General features: G+C 47.6%; 1 protein-coding gene across 1 annotated transcript; it reads right to left on the bottom strand.

Moving 5' to 3' along the window:
- Positions 1-6,237: 6,237 nt before the first annotated feature.
- DHDH (dihydrodiol dehydrogenase) lies at positions 6,238-16,822 on the bottom strand (the record flags this gene model as incomplete). The annotated part of the gene is made up of 7 exons (XM_080908379.1): positions 6,238-7,383; positions 7,555-7,702; positions 9,902-10,026; positions 12,036-12,288; positions 14,769-14,932; positions 16,153-16,264; positions 16,733-16,822. 7 exons carry the CDS (start codon positions 16,820-16,822, stop codon positions 7,274-7,276), a joined length of 1,002 nt encoding a protein of 333 aa, XP_080764505.1. The 3' UTR covers positions 6,238-7,273.
- Positions 16,823-17,673: the final 851 nt, after the last annotated feature.

Below are 17,673 nucleotides of genomic sequence, written 5' to 3'. Positions count from 1 at the left end.
GAGGCGAGCTTGGATTGCATAGTCTGAGTCCAAGCTGCACTACTAAAAACCTATCTCAAAAAACAAAACCAGGCAGTGCGTGGTGGTTCCAGTGTCTTAAATACCAGCCATAGGCAGATGTCTGTAATGGAGATCGACCCGGACCCGGTCTGTGTCAGCATTCCTTCCAGCCTCCGCCCCACAGTTACCTGGCAACAGGCAAGCATGCCCGGCCTACTATAAAAGGGGCTGTCCGCCCTGTCAAAAAACTCTTACTCTTTCTGTCCTTTCTCTCCCTGACCCCTTTCTCCTTCTCTCCCCTTCCCAGCCCCCTCCACGTATTCCTGACTGGCTTCTCTCCTCTCTTATCTCCCTTCCCCTCCCCTCCCCGATTCCCAAGTCCACTTCTCACGCCCTAAATAAACTCTATTCCATACTACATCTGGTTTCACATACCTACATGGCTGGTACTTCATTCAGGGGGAAGGGAGCCTCAGTACGGGCCTGCCAACACACCCGTCTCACCTCAACAGACCTCACTCTACCAAAACATATCCGGGCACTTTAAAACACAAGTCTACAGAGCAAGTGACAGGTCAGCTAAGCTAGATCCTGAGGCTCACACTCAAAGCAAAAAACAAAACAAAACAAAAAGAGGCAGATGAGAGGGGCAAGGAGACCCTGGTATCGTGGTCCATACGTGAAATCCCAGAGCATGGAAGCCCTATGAAGAACTGCTGTGAATTCGAAGCCAGTCTAGGATACCACGAGATGCAGGAGAAGAATTACGCGGTGTGGTTGTGTACACTTTTAATCTCAGTCCTCAGGATGCAAGGAGGGGGATCTCTGAGTTTGAGGCCAGTCTGGACTACAAAGCCAGTGCCAGGAGAGCCATGGCTACTTATAGAGAATCCCTGTCTCAGAAAGAAAGAGAGAGAGAGAGAGAGAGAGGGAGAGGGAGAGAGAAAGGAAGAGGAGGAGAAAAGAAGAGCAAGAATGTGACATAGCAGCAGGCCAGCACAGACTCTGGAGTATTCCAGAAGGAATTAATCAGTCTTCTGAGGGTGGCTGAGACCTAAGACCCAGAGGAAGTGTTGAGCAGGGGAAGGGTAGAGTTACCTGGGTGTCAGAAAGCCTCTTAGCTCGAGTCCCCTGTTGAAAAAACCCTGAAAACACCCAGAGTGTTTGTTGTTATTTGAAACAGCTTCTCTGTGTAGCACTGGCTCTCCTGGAACGCAGTCTACAGACCAAAATGGCCTAGAACGTCGAGCTCTGCCTGCTGACGCTTCTGTGCAGGGGTTAGTGGTGCCCCCCATGGGCAGCTCTTCTTCTTCTTCTTCTTCTTCTTCTTCTTCTTCTTCTTCTTCTTCTTCTTCTTCTTCTTCTTCTTCAACTTCTCCTCCTCCTCCTCCTCCTTCTCCTCCTCCTCCTTCTTTTTCTTCTTCTTCGTCTTCTTTTCACATTGGGTTTTATCATACTTCACATCGCTGTAATTAATTTTATGGTCAGTGTTTTATTTCCCTGTTGGTGGTTCTCACTACCTTGATTTCCCAAGAAGATTTATATTTATTTGTTCCCAATTCCCTGGAAACTAGCACACTGCTTGACACACGGTTGTCTCCAAATGTACCACCTGATGCCTGGCTGAAGGTCAGAAGTACTGGAGACAGTGGGTGACTCTGAGTCTTCTCAGAAGCCATAGCTGTCCCTGGGCCTTGAGAGGTGTTTCACATGAAAATTGAAGTAAGAAGAAAAGTTGGGGTTTGTCTCCCCCTTCGGTTTACCTACTGGAGAAGATAAATAGATCCCGAGTGTCACCTGAAGAGGTTATGGGACCTTTAAGAGGAGTGTCTGTGAACTAGAGACGTTGTCATGGAGCCCTGTTGAGTTCTCTGCATCTGGAGTGCCATGATTAAAGGCATGCGCCACCATGCCCGGGGATGAGACTTTTTGCTTCTCTTTTTCTTTTCTTTTTTTAAAGAGAGTGTATCGTTGGGCTGTGGCTGTAGCCCCCTTGGCAGAGTTTCTCCCGTGCAGAAGGCCCTGGATTTGGTCTCCCATATTCTATACTCCACACAATAGGGAATCCAGTGGTTGGGTTGGGAAGGCACAGAGATAAAGAGTTCCAATACACAGAGAAAGTTTGAGAGCAGCCTGGGTTACATGACACTCAATCTCAAGAAACCAAAACAACCAAAGAAACCCTAAGGAGATGGCCTAGCTGTTAAGAATGCTCACTGTTCATAAAGAGGACCAAAGGCCCCATGCCAGTGTTCACACTGGGCAGCTTACAACTAACTGCCTGTACCTCCAACCAAACTCTGTCTTTTGGCCTCTCCAAGCACTGCACACTTATGTAGAAGCTTATGCACCTGTGCAAATGCCCACATATATACATATGATTAAAAATAAATGTGGGGGGCTGGAGAGATGGCTCAGTGGTTAGAGCACTGACTGCTCTTCCAGAGGTCCTGAGTTCAATTCTCAGCAACCACATGGTGACTCACAACCATCTGTAATGGGATCTGATGCCCCCTTCTGGTGAGTCTGAAGACAGCCACAGTGTACTCATATAACAAAATAAATAAATAAATCTTTTTAAAATGCACATGAAATAAAATTAATAAATAAAAATTTAAATCAGGCTGGAGAAATAACTGGTCTTCCAAAGGTCCTGAGTTTAATTCTCAGCAACCACATGGTGGCTCACGACCATCTGTCATGGGATCCGATGCCCTCTTCTGGTGAGTCTGAAGACAGCAACACTGCAGTCATACATAAAATAAGTAAATCTTTTTAAAAAAGGCATGAGGCTCTTAAAAAAAAAATCAAGCAATCAATCAATATAGCTGGGAATCTTGATGAATGGTTTGAAACCTAGCACACAGGAGGTAGATGCAGGGCCTACTCTGTGAGTTCAAGGACAGCCTGAACAGGAAAGTAACATCAGCAGGATCTAGCCACATTCGAGCCACAGTGGATAACAGCACAGTGTGGTGGATGAATGTGTGCATGCCCATGCTGAGTTCATTTTCTCCACTCTTACACAGTCCAGAAGCCCCCCGCCTAGGGAATGCGGCCATCCACGGTGGGTAGAGTCTTGGCACTTCAGTCAACAAAGATACTCCCTACAAAGACATCAACCTAATCTAGACTTTCTTTCCTTAATATTCTCTTCCTAGCCTGGCATGGTGGTGCATGCCTTTAATTCCAGCACTCCGGAAGCAGAGGTAGGCAAATCTCTATGAGTTCAAGGCCAAACCACTCTCCACAGTGAGTTCTAGGATAGCCAGGCAGTTACACAGAGAAACCCTGTCTCTAAAACCTGCTCCTCCCCCAACAGATACTCTTTCTAGGTGATTCTAGGCTTTATCTACTTAATAACACTAAGAATCCTGATCCACAAGAGACCCTGATCTTTATGCATGCACCATTGTGATCCAACTTGGCTCTCAGACCTGTAGATTACCAAGAAGGATAAGCTCTCTCCTTATCCCTCTTCTTCTCTCTTCTCTTCTTCACACGTGTAGTGACAACTGTGGGATTTTGGCTTCTTTAAAAGACACAGAAATCTTTTAAGAATATGTTTTTGTTTTAATCTCAAGAAGCGTGGGATATGAGGCTCCTTTAGATTTTCTGGGGACTTCCTAGAGGGCATTCAAATGCCCAAGGCCTGAGAGGTGGGGTGGGTTGTCCTTGGTTGCTGATGGTCACACTTTGTCAAGTAGTCGTGCACAAAAAGGGAACAAGAAGAAATTAGATATCCTGACATCGAAGATCAAATTTGAGTCTCCGATCCTGTGGTTCCCACCTCCCAAGTGCTAGGCTTTTAGGCACATACCTCTACGCATAGTTTATAAAGTTCCAAGGACTGAGCCTGGGGTTCAGTGTGTGCTAGGCACGCCCTCTACCAACTAACCTTCATCGCAGCCCCAAGTTTCCCATCTTGATGCCTTGGCTGAGCTACGATTGCACCTCACTACCACGCACTACTCACTTGGAAGGAAGATATGAAACCCAAAGTACAGTTATCATAAAGACAATGGGTATTCTCCACCATAATAATAGAGGTTAAAAGGCAAAAACGCCAAATCGGAAAGTGTGGCTTTGGTTAAGAGTTTGTGAAGTGCCCATGAAAACCAGCAGAGGGTGGCAGATTCCGTCCAACTGGAGTCAGTCAGGTTGATGGTGTTCTTGATTAGAATAGCAAGTGCTCCAAACTGCTGAGACATCTTTACAGCTCAAAGCTCTTCATTTTTGTGAAAGCTGAAATTATCTCACTGAAGCATTGCCAAGCAGGATTTAGTATACTTGGCGTCTCTTGCTTCCTGTTAAGGGGACATGAGCCAGTTGAGAGGATATTGGAGAGTGTTGTCTAAGCTCCGTGACCCGTACGCTTTCTCTGCTAGGGGCACCACACAGGCTGGGAGCTCCAGCACTTTCAGCCACAGTTGTTTTTGGGACAGGAGACAGGGTTTCTCCGTATAGCCCTGGCTGTCCTAGAACTTCCTCTGTAGACCAGGCTGGCCTCTAATGCACAGATAGCCGCTTGCATCTGGGATTAAAGGTGTGCTACACCATTGTCCACCATCATAGCTGCCTCAGTCCCACACGAGGAAACCAACGTCAAGAAATGAGCACGCATGACAGATGGCGCTGCCCTGGTGATCGGTATTAGTCCCTGTTTCTTCAAGGCCACTTGGGGTTTCTCATTGTAAGGTAACAGGCCAGTAGAAAATCAAAATCACCGTGCCTCTGGCCTGTCCCCAAACCAGGGACTTGAACCCCCAGGACTCAGGGTTAATGGCCAAGCAATAATCCTGGCTGCTCTGTACTTCACCACTAGCAAACTGTGCAAGTCCCTCTGTCTGCACTCTGCTCAGAGGTAGCTGCCATTATGGGTTTCTCCCCTGGAAATCTCTTCTGTGAGGAGTATTGCATGGTGTCATTGTGGTATTCCCTCTGTCACCAGATCACCAAGGTACCCTTGTACCAGAAAACCCTTGCATTCACCCTTCCCCAAGAAGCACCCTGGTGAGTTGAGGCTGCGTAACAACAGAAAGGGTTTACAGTAAAAACAAAGGCAAGATGACTTTCAGGGCTGTGTGTGAACAAGTCGCCTTAGAACTCACAGGAGGTGGCTCAGTGGTTAGCGCAGACACTGAGGGTGAGCCTGGGAGAGGCAGAGCCCCAAGGACCTCTCCTTGGTACTGTCTGTCACCATTAGGACCATCTAGGCATAACAGCACAGAGACCATTTATTAACCATTTGGGCTGTAGTTTATCTGCTACATAGATTAGCTCACTCTTAAACTAACACATTTGCATTAACCTATGTTCTGCCACGTGGCTGGTTACCTCTCCTCAGTTTCTTTTTTTTAATGTATTTATGTTTGAGTGCTCTATGTACACCTGCAGGCCAGAAGAGGGCATCAGACCCCACTGCAGATGGTTGTGAACCACCATGTGGTTGCTGGGATTTGAACTCAGGACCTCTGGAAGAGCAGTCAGTGCTCTTAACCGCTGAGCCATCTCTCCAGCCAGCCCCCTAACCTCAGTTTCATACATCTGACTTCCTCTGTGTCTCACTGCCGAATCTCCCGCCTCAGATTCTTTCCCAGAGTTCTTAACTCTCCCCAAAAGTCTTGCCTATCTTCTCCTGCCTCAGCTATAGGCCACTGAGTTCTTTTTTTTTTTTTTTAATTTTTTTCTCTTTTTTTTTTTTTTTTAAGTATTTATTTATTTTATTTATGTGAGTACATTGTAGCTATTTTCAGACAGAACAGAAGAGGGCATCAGATCCCATTACAGATGGTTGTGAGCCACCATATGGTTGCTGGGAATTGAACTCAGAACCTCTGGAAGATCAGTCGGTGCTTTTAACCACTGAAACATCTCTCCAGCCCCTGAGTTCTTTTTTAAACCAACCAGACAGTGTTGGAGTGTTTACAAAATACTGTGACAGGTGAGGCTTGACCTGCCAACCGGAAACCAGCATTTGAACAATACAAAGACGGTCTTTACGCATAAAGATCACCCCGGCAGGTGTCACCATTCGATGATTTCAACCATCTGCTGCTGGAGGACATTAATGATTCAACCACAAGCCTTAGAATTTAGAGATGTAAACTGATAATAATATACTATGGTATAGTTAGGTTAGTATGTTTCTGTTAATGGCTTTAATGTAGAAAATCTTGGGAGCAATTTAAATTTCAGAAAAGCACACTTTTTTTTTTTTAAGATTCATTTATTTATTTTATAGCATGGGTAGTACACTTCAGACACACTGAAGAGGGTCTCAGCTCCCATTACAGATGGTTGTAAGCCCCCATGTGGTTGCTAGGATTTGAACTCAGGACCTCTGGAAGAGCAGCCAGTGCTCTTATAACCACTGAGCCATCTCTCCAGCCCCAAAAGCACACTCTTGATGAGCCTAGGCCGGGAAGCTTCTATCCTCTGTACAGTTTTATCTAGGCCTACAATGTACTTACTGTGAATAAGCTTACCCTCTTTCTTTCTGAACTCTGGCTGGCTGGTTTAGCTCAGCTGTTCTGGCTCAAACTCCTCCCAGCTGACTGCTTCACTCTGGCTTCTCTCTCGGCCTCTAACTGGGTTGTTCCACTTGGCCTCAAACTAACTCTGGCAATCTGTTCTTATCTTCTGGGTCCTCCTCACTCTCTGGGTTGCTCTCTCTTAGAGCAGTCTCTCTTTCCTCTCTGTTCTCACAGGAGTTGGGCGGATCCTGTTCTGTCAAATCTGATTCGTCACTTCGTCTGCCACTCAATTAGACATCACTTTCAAACATGGCTGTCTCCTTCTACAAACTAACTTTACCTGCATTGTTTGGAATTAAAGGTGTATATGCTAAGGGGTGAGCCACATCACAACTAGAAACAGTTTTTTTTTTTTTTTCAGTAAATAACACAATCTTGGGGTTCACGGTGTGATCAAATATCCTGCAACAAATATGATTTAATAAAAAATTGTTAATGAGTAGGTATGCATCTGACGATTTAAAGTAGAAATGACTGTTTTGTGTTTGTGTGTGTGTGTGTGTTTCCTCCTAAAGTAAAGAGAACCTGTGTGGCCTAAAAAGAAGCTTCCTGTGTCTGTGTATGCCGCTGACTCCACAGCTCCTCTTCAGACCCTGACTCATCGAAGCCAGCCTTCCACACCCAGAAGAGACGTGGTCTCCAAAGGGAGAGCATGGGCTGCTTTGCAAAAAAAGTAGAGGGCCAGGTTATGGAGATCCAGGTAAAGACTGCTTGTCACGTCTTCCCCAGGAGCTGAATCAGTACTTGTCCTGGGGGAAGGTGACTCCGACGGCCTTCCTCACCTCCTCAAGGATTTCAGCCAGGAGCTCACTCTCCGCCAGAGGGACTATAGGACTTTCCTTAAGACCTGTGTAGAGAGACCACGGGAAGCCTTGTCGGAAAAACTCCCGCACCAGAGGCAAGAGAACTATAATTCCCACAAGTCTTTGTGGCATAGGCAGGGAGGTTTGAGAAGGGGAATCTCTCTCTGTATCCTGGGAGATGTAGTCCTAGTGCGGTCCGCCACCCCCCTCCTCACCTTTACGCAGGCACTCACGGACGTGGTTGGCTTCGTAGAGCATGCCTGACCCATTTGTAAAATTGAAGTCTTTCCCAAGGGCAGGTAGAGGGAATTCTTTCCGATCTCCATTCACCACCAGTTCTGTCGGGCACCATGCTTTGCGAATCTGGAGGAAGATAACACGTGACTACTTGACCCTTACCAACGAGGCCCAGGGGCTTTACTCGGGACAACATGCCGGTACCCAGGGGCTCTGGCACCTGTGAGCTAAGCATTTACTTCCACTCAGTTTGTGAGGCTCAGGCCTGCCTTCTGTGGAGACTGGGGTTGAAGAGTTTGTTCCTTAGCAAGGGCCCTGTCATACTAAGACCTGTCTGTTGTCTCCCCAGGACCAAAGAACCCTAGACTTGAAGACCAAGAACGCCTTCTGCCAAGCAATGGAGGCCAGGCCTACTACTTGCCTCCCCCCCCCCCCTTTTTTTTTTTGAGGCAAGGTCTCATGTAGCCCAGGCTGGACTCCAACTCTCTGTGAAGCTGAGGTTGCTCTTGGACTTTCTGATTCTGCCTGAGATTATGTGTGTGTGTGTGATCATACCTGGTTTCCACACAACTTCTTCCTACTTATCTGGTAGAAGGCCTGGAAGTAAAACCTGCCCTCTGCCCACTTGTGGGACAGAGTGCAGGCAGAGATGGCAGCTGGGACGCGAGGGCAGGACAGTTAAAGTCCCTCAGAATGCAGGGAAGGCTCAAATCACTCCTTAGTTCAACTTGTTATGTAGGCGACTTTTTTCATTATTATTATTTTTTTTTTAATCGAAGTAGTTGGGATCAAAGACACTATCAGGCACACGCTAAGAAAGAGCTCCACTTCTGGGCCCTGCCTTTGGGCCGTCACTCAGGATTCTAAGCAGATAGTTGCACTGCGTCTCCAGATTCCCTCTGTACCTTTTGTTCCTGAGGGTCTGCCTGAGCAGTCTGGACTGCCTGGAACTTGTCATTCCCCTCACCTCGAGACCCAGCAGGACTTCCTTTCTTTAAAAAAGCTTAAGTATCAACTGCAGGGCATCAAAGTCGCCCCCCCCCCCCCCAGCTGTGCCTTCAGAACGAAATCAGCATTTATTTCTAACCATGGCTTTCCAGAAATCCAGGAACACCTGACCTCTGGTGACACACAGATACTGTCTGGAAACAACTAGAAAGAACGATCACACGTAAGACTGGAATGTTCCAGGCTAGGCTGGCATGTTCGGAACCTCGGCTGTTCACAGAATCGGATGTTTGTAACCGTCTTCCAGCAGGCAGAGCTATTTCAGAAGGCTGTAAATTTCTGAGACAGCTTTGTTGCCTGGCTTTGCTGCGTTGTGGGTTTTCCTTCTTCCACCCTTCACCCTTTTTCTTCCATCCTTTCAACTCCCTAACACTCGACAGGAGATGAAAAAGGACAGAGGAGTAAGGGCTATGGTACTGTTAGCATGCGTCCTGATGATTGGGGGCATCGAGTTCCCAGGGACAAGTTTGATCTGCACCATCAGGATGTCCTCTTGTTTCTTCTTTGCACTTGACTACTTATCAAGCCAATCAACCAATAATCCACTTGGGTTCTTGGCCCAAGTATGTATGTATGTGTGTATATGTGTGTGTGTGTGTGTGTGTGTGTGTGTGTGTGTGTGTATACCTCTTGGAAAGTCCCCAGAATCTCAGACATTACACAATGGCAGAAAAACTATCTGTAGCGAGCAAAATCACGACCCGCCAGAGCACGGGGCGAATCATGGTCAGCTGCCGTGGACGAGCTGAAGCACCCGGGATTAAATGAAAAATGAAAGGCCATGCCTATTTCTCTCTTCTTCCCCTTCCTTCCTTTTCTTTAAAGAAACCAAACTCCTCACTGCACTGCTTCCTCACTGCCGTGGTGTGAACATGGTGTGAACATGGTGTGAACAGGCAGCATGGGAAGCTTCCACTGTTACAGGACCAGCATGCTTCGTCCTCCAGGGAACACACAGGTCTGGAACCCCGAGCCAAACAAACCTTCCCTTCGGCCGGGGATTTGGTAATGAAGTGGGAAAAGTAGCACACACAGCCAAAAAGAACTGGGGCTGCGGAGTAAGGGGTGACGGGGCACATGCTTGTTAGACTTGGGAAGACTAGGCTTCCATTCCTAATGCAAAACCCATATATGGGAAGATCTGGTTTGTCCTAAGGCCTGAGGATATGAGACTGTGGCTTCCAAGACCCAGCCCCCGGCCCCCGGCCCCCGGCCTGCTTGTTAATGAGTGAGTGCGTCTCAGTCTCGGGAGCATGGTTAAGAAAAATGTTACTTCAGCTCTAGGCGTCCCCAGCACTGGGACTTGTCATGTCTCACCTGGGCCATGCCCTTGGTACCGTTCACATACGCGGTGTTGGTGAGGGGGGTGGAGATGCTGCAGGTGAAGCTACCATGAACCCCTCCTGGGTACTGAAGCAGCACAGTGACGGTGTCGTCCACGCCTGCAGAGAAGGCACCAGTCAGCAGACACATGTGTGCTGGGTTCTGTGTAGCTGGATCTCCAGGAGTGCAGGCTCATTCCACACTTCCTGTGTGTTAGACAATGACCTCCTGACCCTCTTCATTTCCCAAGGGCGGGGATGACAGGCTGACACCACCATGCTTGGCTGACTTTCTGATGCGCCGTTAGTGTGTACACAGACACGTCGTACGCCACAGCTCATCTGTGGACGTCAGAAGACTCCAGAAAATTCTCCCTTTCCATCTTTTCCCGAATTCTGAGGACCAAGTTCTGGTCTTGAGGCTTCCTTAGTGGACACCTCTGACTCGCTGAGCCATCTCACCTGGATGCTTTGATTTATGGAACAGGATCCCCACTCTGAACTCCTGGTATCTTCCTCTCAGCCTCCCAAAGGCTGGGGTAACTCATGAGCCACATTACCCTGAATTAATTACGTACTTAAATGAGTAATTATATGGTATCTCAAGGCTGAAGGGATGGCACAGCAGGTAAGAGCCTTTACTGCTCTTGCAGAGTGGGTGTTTTCAATTCCAACTACCCACACGGGGGCAGCTCACAGATGTCTGTGACTCCAGTTTCAGGGGATCTAATTCCTCTTCTGACCTCTGCAGTAGCATGGCATATATTCACACACACACACACACACACACACACACACACACACACGCACAGGAAAATAAAATAAATATTAGAAAACAAAACAAACGGGCTGGAGAGATGGCTCAGTGGTTAAGAGCACTGGCTACTCTTCCAGTATTCAAATCCCAGCAACCACATGGTGGCTCACAGCCATCCGTGATGGGGTCTGATGCCCCTGGTGTCTGAAGACAGCTACAGTGTACTTATGTATACTAAAAACAAACAACCAGCAGGGTGGTGGTCCATTCCTATAATCTCAGCACTCAGGAAGCAGAGGCAGGAGGATATTTGAGTTCAAGGCCAGCCTTATCTATAGAGTGAGTTCAGGACAGCCAGGGCTACACAGAGAAATCCTGTCTCAAACCTTGCCCCCCCCCCCCCCCAAAATAAAACAACCCAACCCAACTCACAATGCCAAACATGGTGACACAGACCTTTAATTCCAGTACTCACAAGGCAGAGGTAGGCAAATCTCTAGTGAGTTTGAAGCTAGTAAGCTCTGTTTATAAAAAAAAAAAAAAAATTAACAAACCAACCAGGAGTGTTAAAAAAAAAAAGAGGTTAGGTCTCTTTCATGGTCTGCTCAGGCCTTGGGTTCTATTTACTATTTCAAGGAAAGCTGGAGAGATGGCTCAGGAGTTAAGAGCACTGGCTGCTCTCATGCAGGACCGAGGTTAAGTTCCCAGCACCCACTAGTAGCTCTCAACGGCCTGCAACTCTAGTTTCAAGAGATCTGGTGACGTCTTCTGGAGGGCACCTGGCATGAAACAAAACAGCCATATACGAAAAATAAAGTTGTCTGTTTTGTTTTCAAGACAAGGTTTCTCTCCGTTTAGTCCGGATTGTCCCGGAAATCGCTTTGATCCAGGTTGGCCTTGAATTCACGTAGATCCACCTGCCTCTGCCTCCCCAGAGCTGGGATTAAAGACCCACCACTGCCAGGAATCAATTGTTCTTATTTCTTAACCGCTTTTCGTTTGCCTTTAACAGTTATTGTAATTCATTAACACTGGGCCACTGAAGTGGCTGTCCCGTCCCAGATCACATGAGAGCCCGGTGAAATGCTGACCTGTGTGAAAGGGTAAAGGTGCGCAGGATGGGTTTGAGAGGATTCTGGAGGAGACGTTGGGCCCTGAACTGCATTTCCCAGAATGCCATGGGGCAGATACTTGTTTAAACCATGTGCATATGTGCCGCTAGTGATTCTGGGAATGGTGGTTCTTTATACGCATAGGCGAGGATTCCCGCCAGGAAGTCCCTCCAGCAGTCTAACTTGATTCTCTGGAAGAGGGATGGGGCAGGGGATTTTCGAGATAACTCCTACCGCCTTCAGACAAGACCACTAAGTACCTGTTTCATGGATCCTCCCCACAGCTGAAATCTTCTCTGGTTTCTGAGCACCAAAGACCATGGAGAGGAACTGGACACAGTAGACGCCTAGGTCCAGCAGACCACCGCCGGCCTGGCTCCAGTCCGTGGCCCGGGGTACACGGCTTAAATTCATGCCAAATTCTGCCCGGGCCACTCGTAGGTCTCCGATAGTTCCTTGGACCAAAACTTGTTGCAGAGCCACCATGGCAGGAAAAAACCGGCTCCAAATGGCCTGCAGACCAGAGAGGTGAGCTCAAGGAAATGAAGTATTAGTACTGAGGTAATCAGCCTAGGATCTCCCTTAGGATCCTAGTCTTGAGGGATATCTGCTCCTCTCCTACCCAAACAGTTGTCTTTCCATAGCAAGAGCCCCCAATACAAGGTCCTTCCTTGACTTTCCCCACTGGGACCATCACCGCATATTTCATTGATCAACTGTCTCTGTCCCATACTCATTTTTGTTTTTGTTTTAGGCAGGATATTATGCAGTGCAGGCTGTCAAACGTACTATGTAGCAGAAGCGAGTCTCAATGGAGGAGCTGCCCACATCTGACTGCCTGGTCCATAGGTCTGTGGGGGTAGTGCCTGGGTTTGAATTGCTGTAGGAGGGTCCAGTCCACTGTGGGCAGCACTATTCCTTGGACAGGTGGGCCTGAACCCAGAGCCCTTTAGAAACTATATTGGTGGGCATAGCATGGCTTTCTTTACTCAATGCATCCAGGAGACAGAAACAGGTGGACTACTGCGAGTTTGAAGTCAACCTGGTCTTCTACATAGCAAGTTCCAGGAGAGCCAGGGTTATGTAGACAGACACCACTATCTCAAAACAAAAATGAAAGAAAGAAAAAGAGAGAGTACCATGGGATGACTACCAAAGGGTAGAGCCGAAGAAGTGATTGGCAGGACGGATGTTGGTGGTATAGTAAGTAATTTAAGCAAAGCTATAAAAGAATCGAAACTATAATTGAAGAAATTCCTTCACCTTAACTGGCTCTAACTCAATGTGATATTTTGTAATTCTCAGAATTTTGTGAGAGAAATCAATGTGTAAAAAACAAAACAAAACAAAAAAAAAAAAAAAAAAAAAAAAAAACACCAACATTTAATGAAATTCAGCAGCATGAGGTTTGCTTAGGAAATTGTAATAGGCAAAACTCTTATGGTTTCACAGTTTTATGGGCATATACTCTTAATTGGTTATACTATTTCATGCAAGCAATTTGGATTCAACACTTTATAATATATTTTGATTTTGTGTGTGTGTGTGTGTGTGTGTGAATTTCAAAAAAAGAAGAAAGAAAGAAAGAAGGAAAGAAAACAAAAAGAAAGAAGAAAAGAGTTTTCTCTCTCTCCACACCTCCTCTACTCTCTTTCCCCTAAAATCTAACATGGAGGCTAAAGCATGCCCCACACAGTCTGAGCAAGTTCTGCCACATTTGCTAAGGATTACGGCAGCATCATCCTTGGATGGCCCTGCTGACTTCACTCCGGGGTGACTTCTTTTTTCTTCTGAGAGAGGGATTCATGCAGTTCAGCTCTCTATGAGCTGAAGGTAACCTTGCACTTTTAACTACAGTTTTATTTTATTGGTGGATCTGTGTATATATATATATATGTTCATGCTTCCAAAGGTTAGAAGAGGACGTCAGATCCCCTGAAACTGGAGTTACAGATGAGATGTGTGGTTGCTGAGAACTGAACTCTGGTCCTCTGGAAGAGCAGCCAGTGTTCTTAACACGTGAGCTGTCTGACTCTGCCTCCTGAGCGCTTAAGTTGAACACCTCATCTCTTCCTGGTTGACTTTGGAAACAGTGGCTGATTTGAGGGGCTGGAGAGATGGCTCAGCATTTAAGAGCACTTGTTCTTAAGGAGGATCCAGGTTTGCCTCCTACCAACCAACCACACGGTTCTCACAACCCCTTCAGTTCTGGGGGCTGTGACACCAACTTCTAACCTCTGTGGGCACCAATATACATATGGCAAATTAAATCGAATGAATCATTCTAACATACAGGTTTTTCTTTTAATCACTATTTTGGAAGCTGAACAGTTTGGTGGCAAATTCCGAGTCTCCCATCAGCTGTGCCTTAGATGACTGGAGCCCCCGTCATGAGTTAAAGAATCCCTTTGCCTCGGATGTTACCACTCCTGTACTGGGGATGGAGTTCTGAGAAAGTAGCCTTTCCTTATCTCCTGATAGCTCCTGTTCTCCGGGAGAAGGGAGTTTTTGTGTGTGCCATTGTCTTAACTCTTCCTGGGAGTAGAGGCTACAAAGGCTGAGTCACCGTTCTTATCTGTGGGTTCCTTAGGTCCACAGAGCAAGCAGTAACCTGCAGAAACAGCATGGGTGCGTCCAAAAAGCTGAGCTCCTGCATGCCGTGGGACTCTCCTGAGCTGCTGCTGCTCTGCCTGACACGCCTCCCCATCACCCCCTAGGTAAGTCTTACCCCAGCAACCCCTAAGGAAAATGACCTCTGTCTCCTTTGGTTTTCTTGCTTTCTAAATAAATACTTTTCCTTTAAGTGGGGAGAAATGAACTTAAGTTTGTGGCTAGACTCAGTTATATCCTGGCCAACACGTAGATTCTGATCCTTTTGTGTGTGTGTGTGTGTGTGTGTGTGTGCTGGTGGGGTATCTCGACTGGGCATATGTGGGCAACCATGATTAGTACTGGCAGATGATGCTATATGAGAAGGGCCTCCCCAGGCTTACCTCCATAAGGAAGACGCCCTGAGAACGGGCTTTGGCAACCATCTCCCGAACTTCTGCTGCATTCACGCCCATGGGTTTCTCGCAAAGGACAGACTTGCCTGCTGCCAGGCAGAGGAGTACGGCTGCCTTGTGCTGAGGGTGCTGGGTGGCGACATAGGCTATCTCTAAGGTAGGAGAAAGGAAGGAAGGAGGTCAGCAGTACCGCCAACAAGAGGCCTGGCCACCACCATTCAGGGACAAGGCTGTGAATGCAGTCCCAGTAGGCTCATTGGGCAGAAACAACCAAGCTTTTGTGTAGTGACAATTTGGAATTGTTGGGTTTCTTTAAAAAACACAGAAATGTAGGAATGTTTTCATTTTAACCCCAGGTGTGGGGTTACATGGCTGCTTCAGACTGTCCACAGCAGCTGACTGTGGTTTGCCTCGAGCTCTAGCAAAGGCGTGATTTTGCCAGCTGCAGAGAGTTTCTGTGACAGTGTGACATTTGGAATTCTGTTGACTTCAGAGGATATATAAATCCTAGGGCCTTGAGAGGTGGGTTGTTGATCAAGGTTTGTTAAGTAGTCATGAATAAAGAAGAAACAAGAAAAAGAAACTAGATATTCTGCCAGGAAAGATCAAACTTGCCCATTATCAGCAGGAAGTAGTCTACCGATAACACCCCCTACACACTTTCTGAGACCTGACTTTTTTCAGAGATCTTTACCCTCTCTGTCCTTTTTTTTCCCTCTCTCTTATCTCCTGTTAGGGGGTTGAAAGGGTGGACGAAAGAACTCACAAAATAGCAAAAGGCAGTTACACTTTTGGGAGGGGAGGCAGGAGGACAACCAATTGGAAACCAGCCTGAGCTACCTAGTGAGGTCTATCTCAAAAACCCAAGGGGCCAGGCATGCTAGCTCATGCCTTTAATCCCAGGCTAGCCCATGCCTTTAATCCCAACACTTAAAAACTAGAAACCAAGGCAGGTGGATCTCTGTGACTCTGAGGCCAGTCTGGTCTACATAAAGTTTCAGGCCAGCCAGGGCTATACAGTGAGACCCTCTCACAAAATGAAAGTGTTGGGATGCAGCTTGGTGGAGCTTTTGCCTGACGTGTGAGAGGCCCTGCAAAATAAACTAATAAATCCTTACCAGATTCTCTAGCCTTGTGAGAAACTCAAAACATAGCCTTGTCTACAGAGAGGCCTGGCATCTAAGCACAATTTAATATTTCTCAGCCAGTCTCTGGTCACAGATATCCTCTTCACTCTTGCACTCTTCCTCCTACCCAGCCTGAGCCTTTCCAAAGGTCACCCCTGGAGTCAGGTGCTTCTGTAGTGCCTTTAGCACAGGTGAGGGGCCTTGCCTAGCTCTGCTCCCCCACTTCCACCATCGAGGCCACTTACCTACATTTGGGTCCTTGGCCAGTTCCTCATAGGAGCCATAGGCCTTGGGGATGTTGTATTTCTGTGCAAACTCCTCTGCCCGGCTCTGGTCCCTTGCAGCTACGGCTACCACCTAGAGTTGGATTCAAATGGTTGAGGTGTGCAAGATAAAGTAGACCCAAGCAATGGAGGAGGCTGCAATGGGGGAGCTTATAGCCTCCTCCAAGATGGCTAGGGAAGATACTACTACTGTCGAGGAAGCAGGTGCCAAACACTGTGTTTGCTACATGGCAAAACTGAATAAGGAAAAGGGAGGCTCGACATGAGCCCAGGATCCAGTCTCCGACTGCACAATGGCAGCTGATACCCACCCTCTGCAAACCTCAAGCACCTCAGGTTTACAAGACTGGGGTGAAGAGGAGGACTGAACTGAAAACAAGTCTCTTATGGTCTTGGAGACCAGAAGAAGGGTCCCTTTCTCTTCTGAGTCACATACTGTGTCAGACCTAGGGAATCTCCTCCCTCACACTCGGGACTCCCTCGTTCCTCGGACTAGGTAGGGATTCTTCCTTAGACCCAGTGTCTTCCAAGGGAGGTAAACCTGGTGCTCCGAGGGAGGCAGTGAGCTCAGCACGGTGGTAAAGTCGCTGGCAATTAAGCCGGCCGACACGATGCCCCAGCGCACAGCCATCTTGGACGACTTCTGCCTGCTGGGGACAGACAGGGGCAGTACAACCAAGCTGGGGGCTGGAGGCGGGGCCAAGGCAACCACGCTGGGGACTGGAGGCGGGGCCAAGGCAACCACGCTGGGGACTGGAGGCGGGGCCAAGGCAACACGCTGGGGGCTGGAGGCGGGGCCAAGGCAACACGCTGGGGGCTGGGGGCGGGGCCAAGGCAACCAAGCGCTGCAGAGGCCGCTTTCTCCATGGGAGCAGCGCTGTGCTCTGCGAGCTCAGGCTTTGGTTAACACTTTGACCCTTAGGGACACGACTGAGGAGTTGTATGTAAGAGAAACACTCATTCCTCCAATGCTTCGCGCTCTAGCTTGCTCGAGCTCTCTCACTCTCTCCCTTCTCCTCCTACCCCTCCTCCTTCTCATTGCCTAACTCTTGCCCAGCCTGGCCTGCAATTCACAATAAAGCCAAGGTAATCACCCTGTCTCCGCCTCTGGAGTGCAGTGATAGAGGCATACACCAACGTGAGTGTCTTTCAGGCGTCTTTTTACTTTTTATCTTGAGACAGGTTTTTGATAATTGTTATAAATTAGCCTGTGATCTCTCAGGAAAATGACCACAGGATCTAAAGTATTTCTGACAAGGCAGAAAGTTTTACTTCTGCAGAAGGGTGCAAGGCCTTGTCAAATCCAGCTAGGCACAGCCTATAGAGACCCAGGGATCCAATGGCTTCTGTCCTCTGTGGGCGCCAGGTGTACACACGGTTCACATGCATGCATACAGGCGAAACTTTTTTTTTTCCCTCTCTTTTTTTAATTAGATACTCTATTTATATTTGAGATGTATCCCTTTACCGGGCCCCAGCTCC

This window comes from Micromys minutus (genome assembly GCF_963924665.1).
Source record: "Micromys minutus genome assembly, chromosome: 32".
NCBI lineage: Eukaryota > Metazoa > Chordata > Mammalia > Rodentia > Muridae > Micromys > Micromys minutus.
This window is presented reverse-complemented; position numbering and strand designations above follow the sequence as displayed.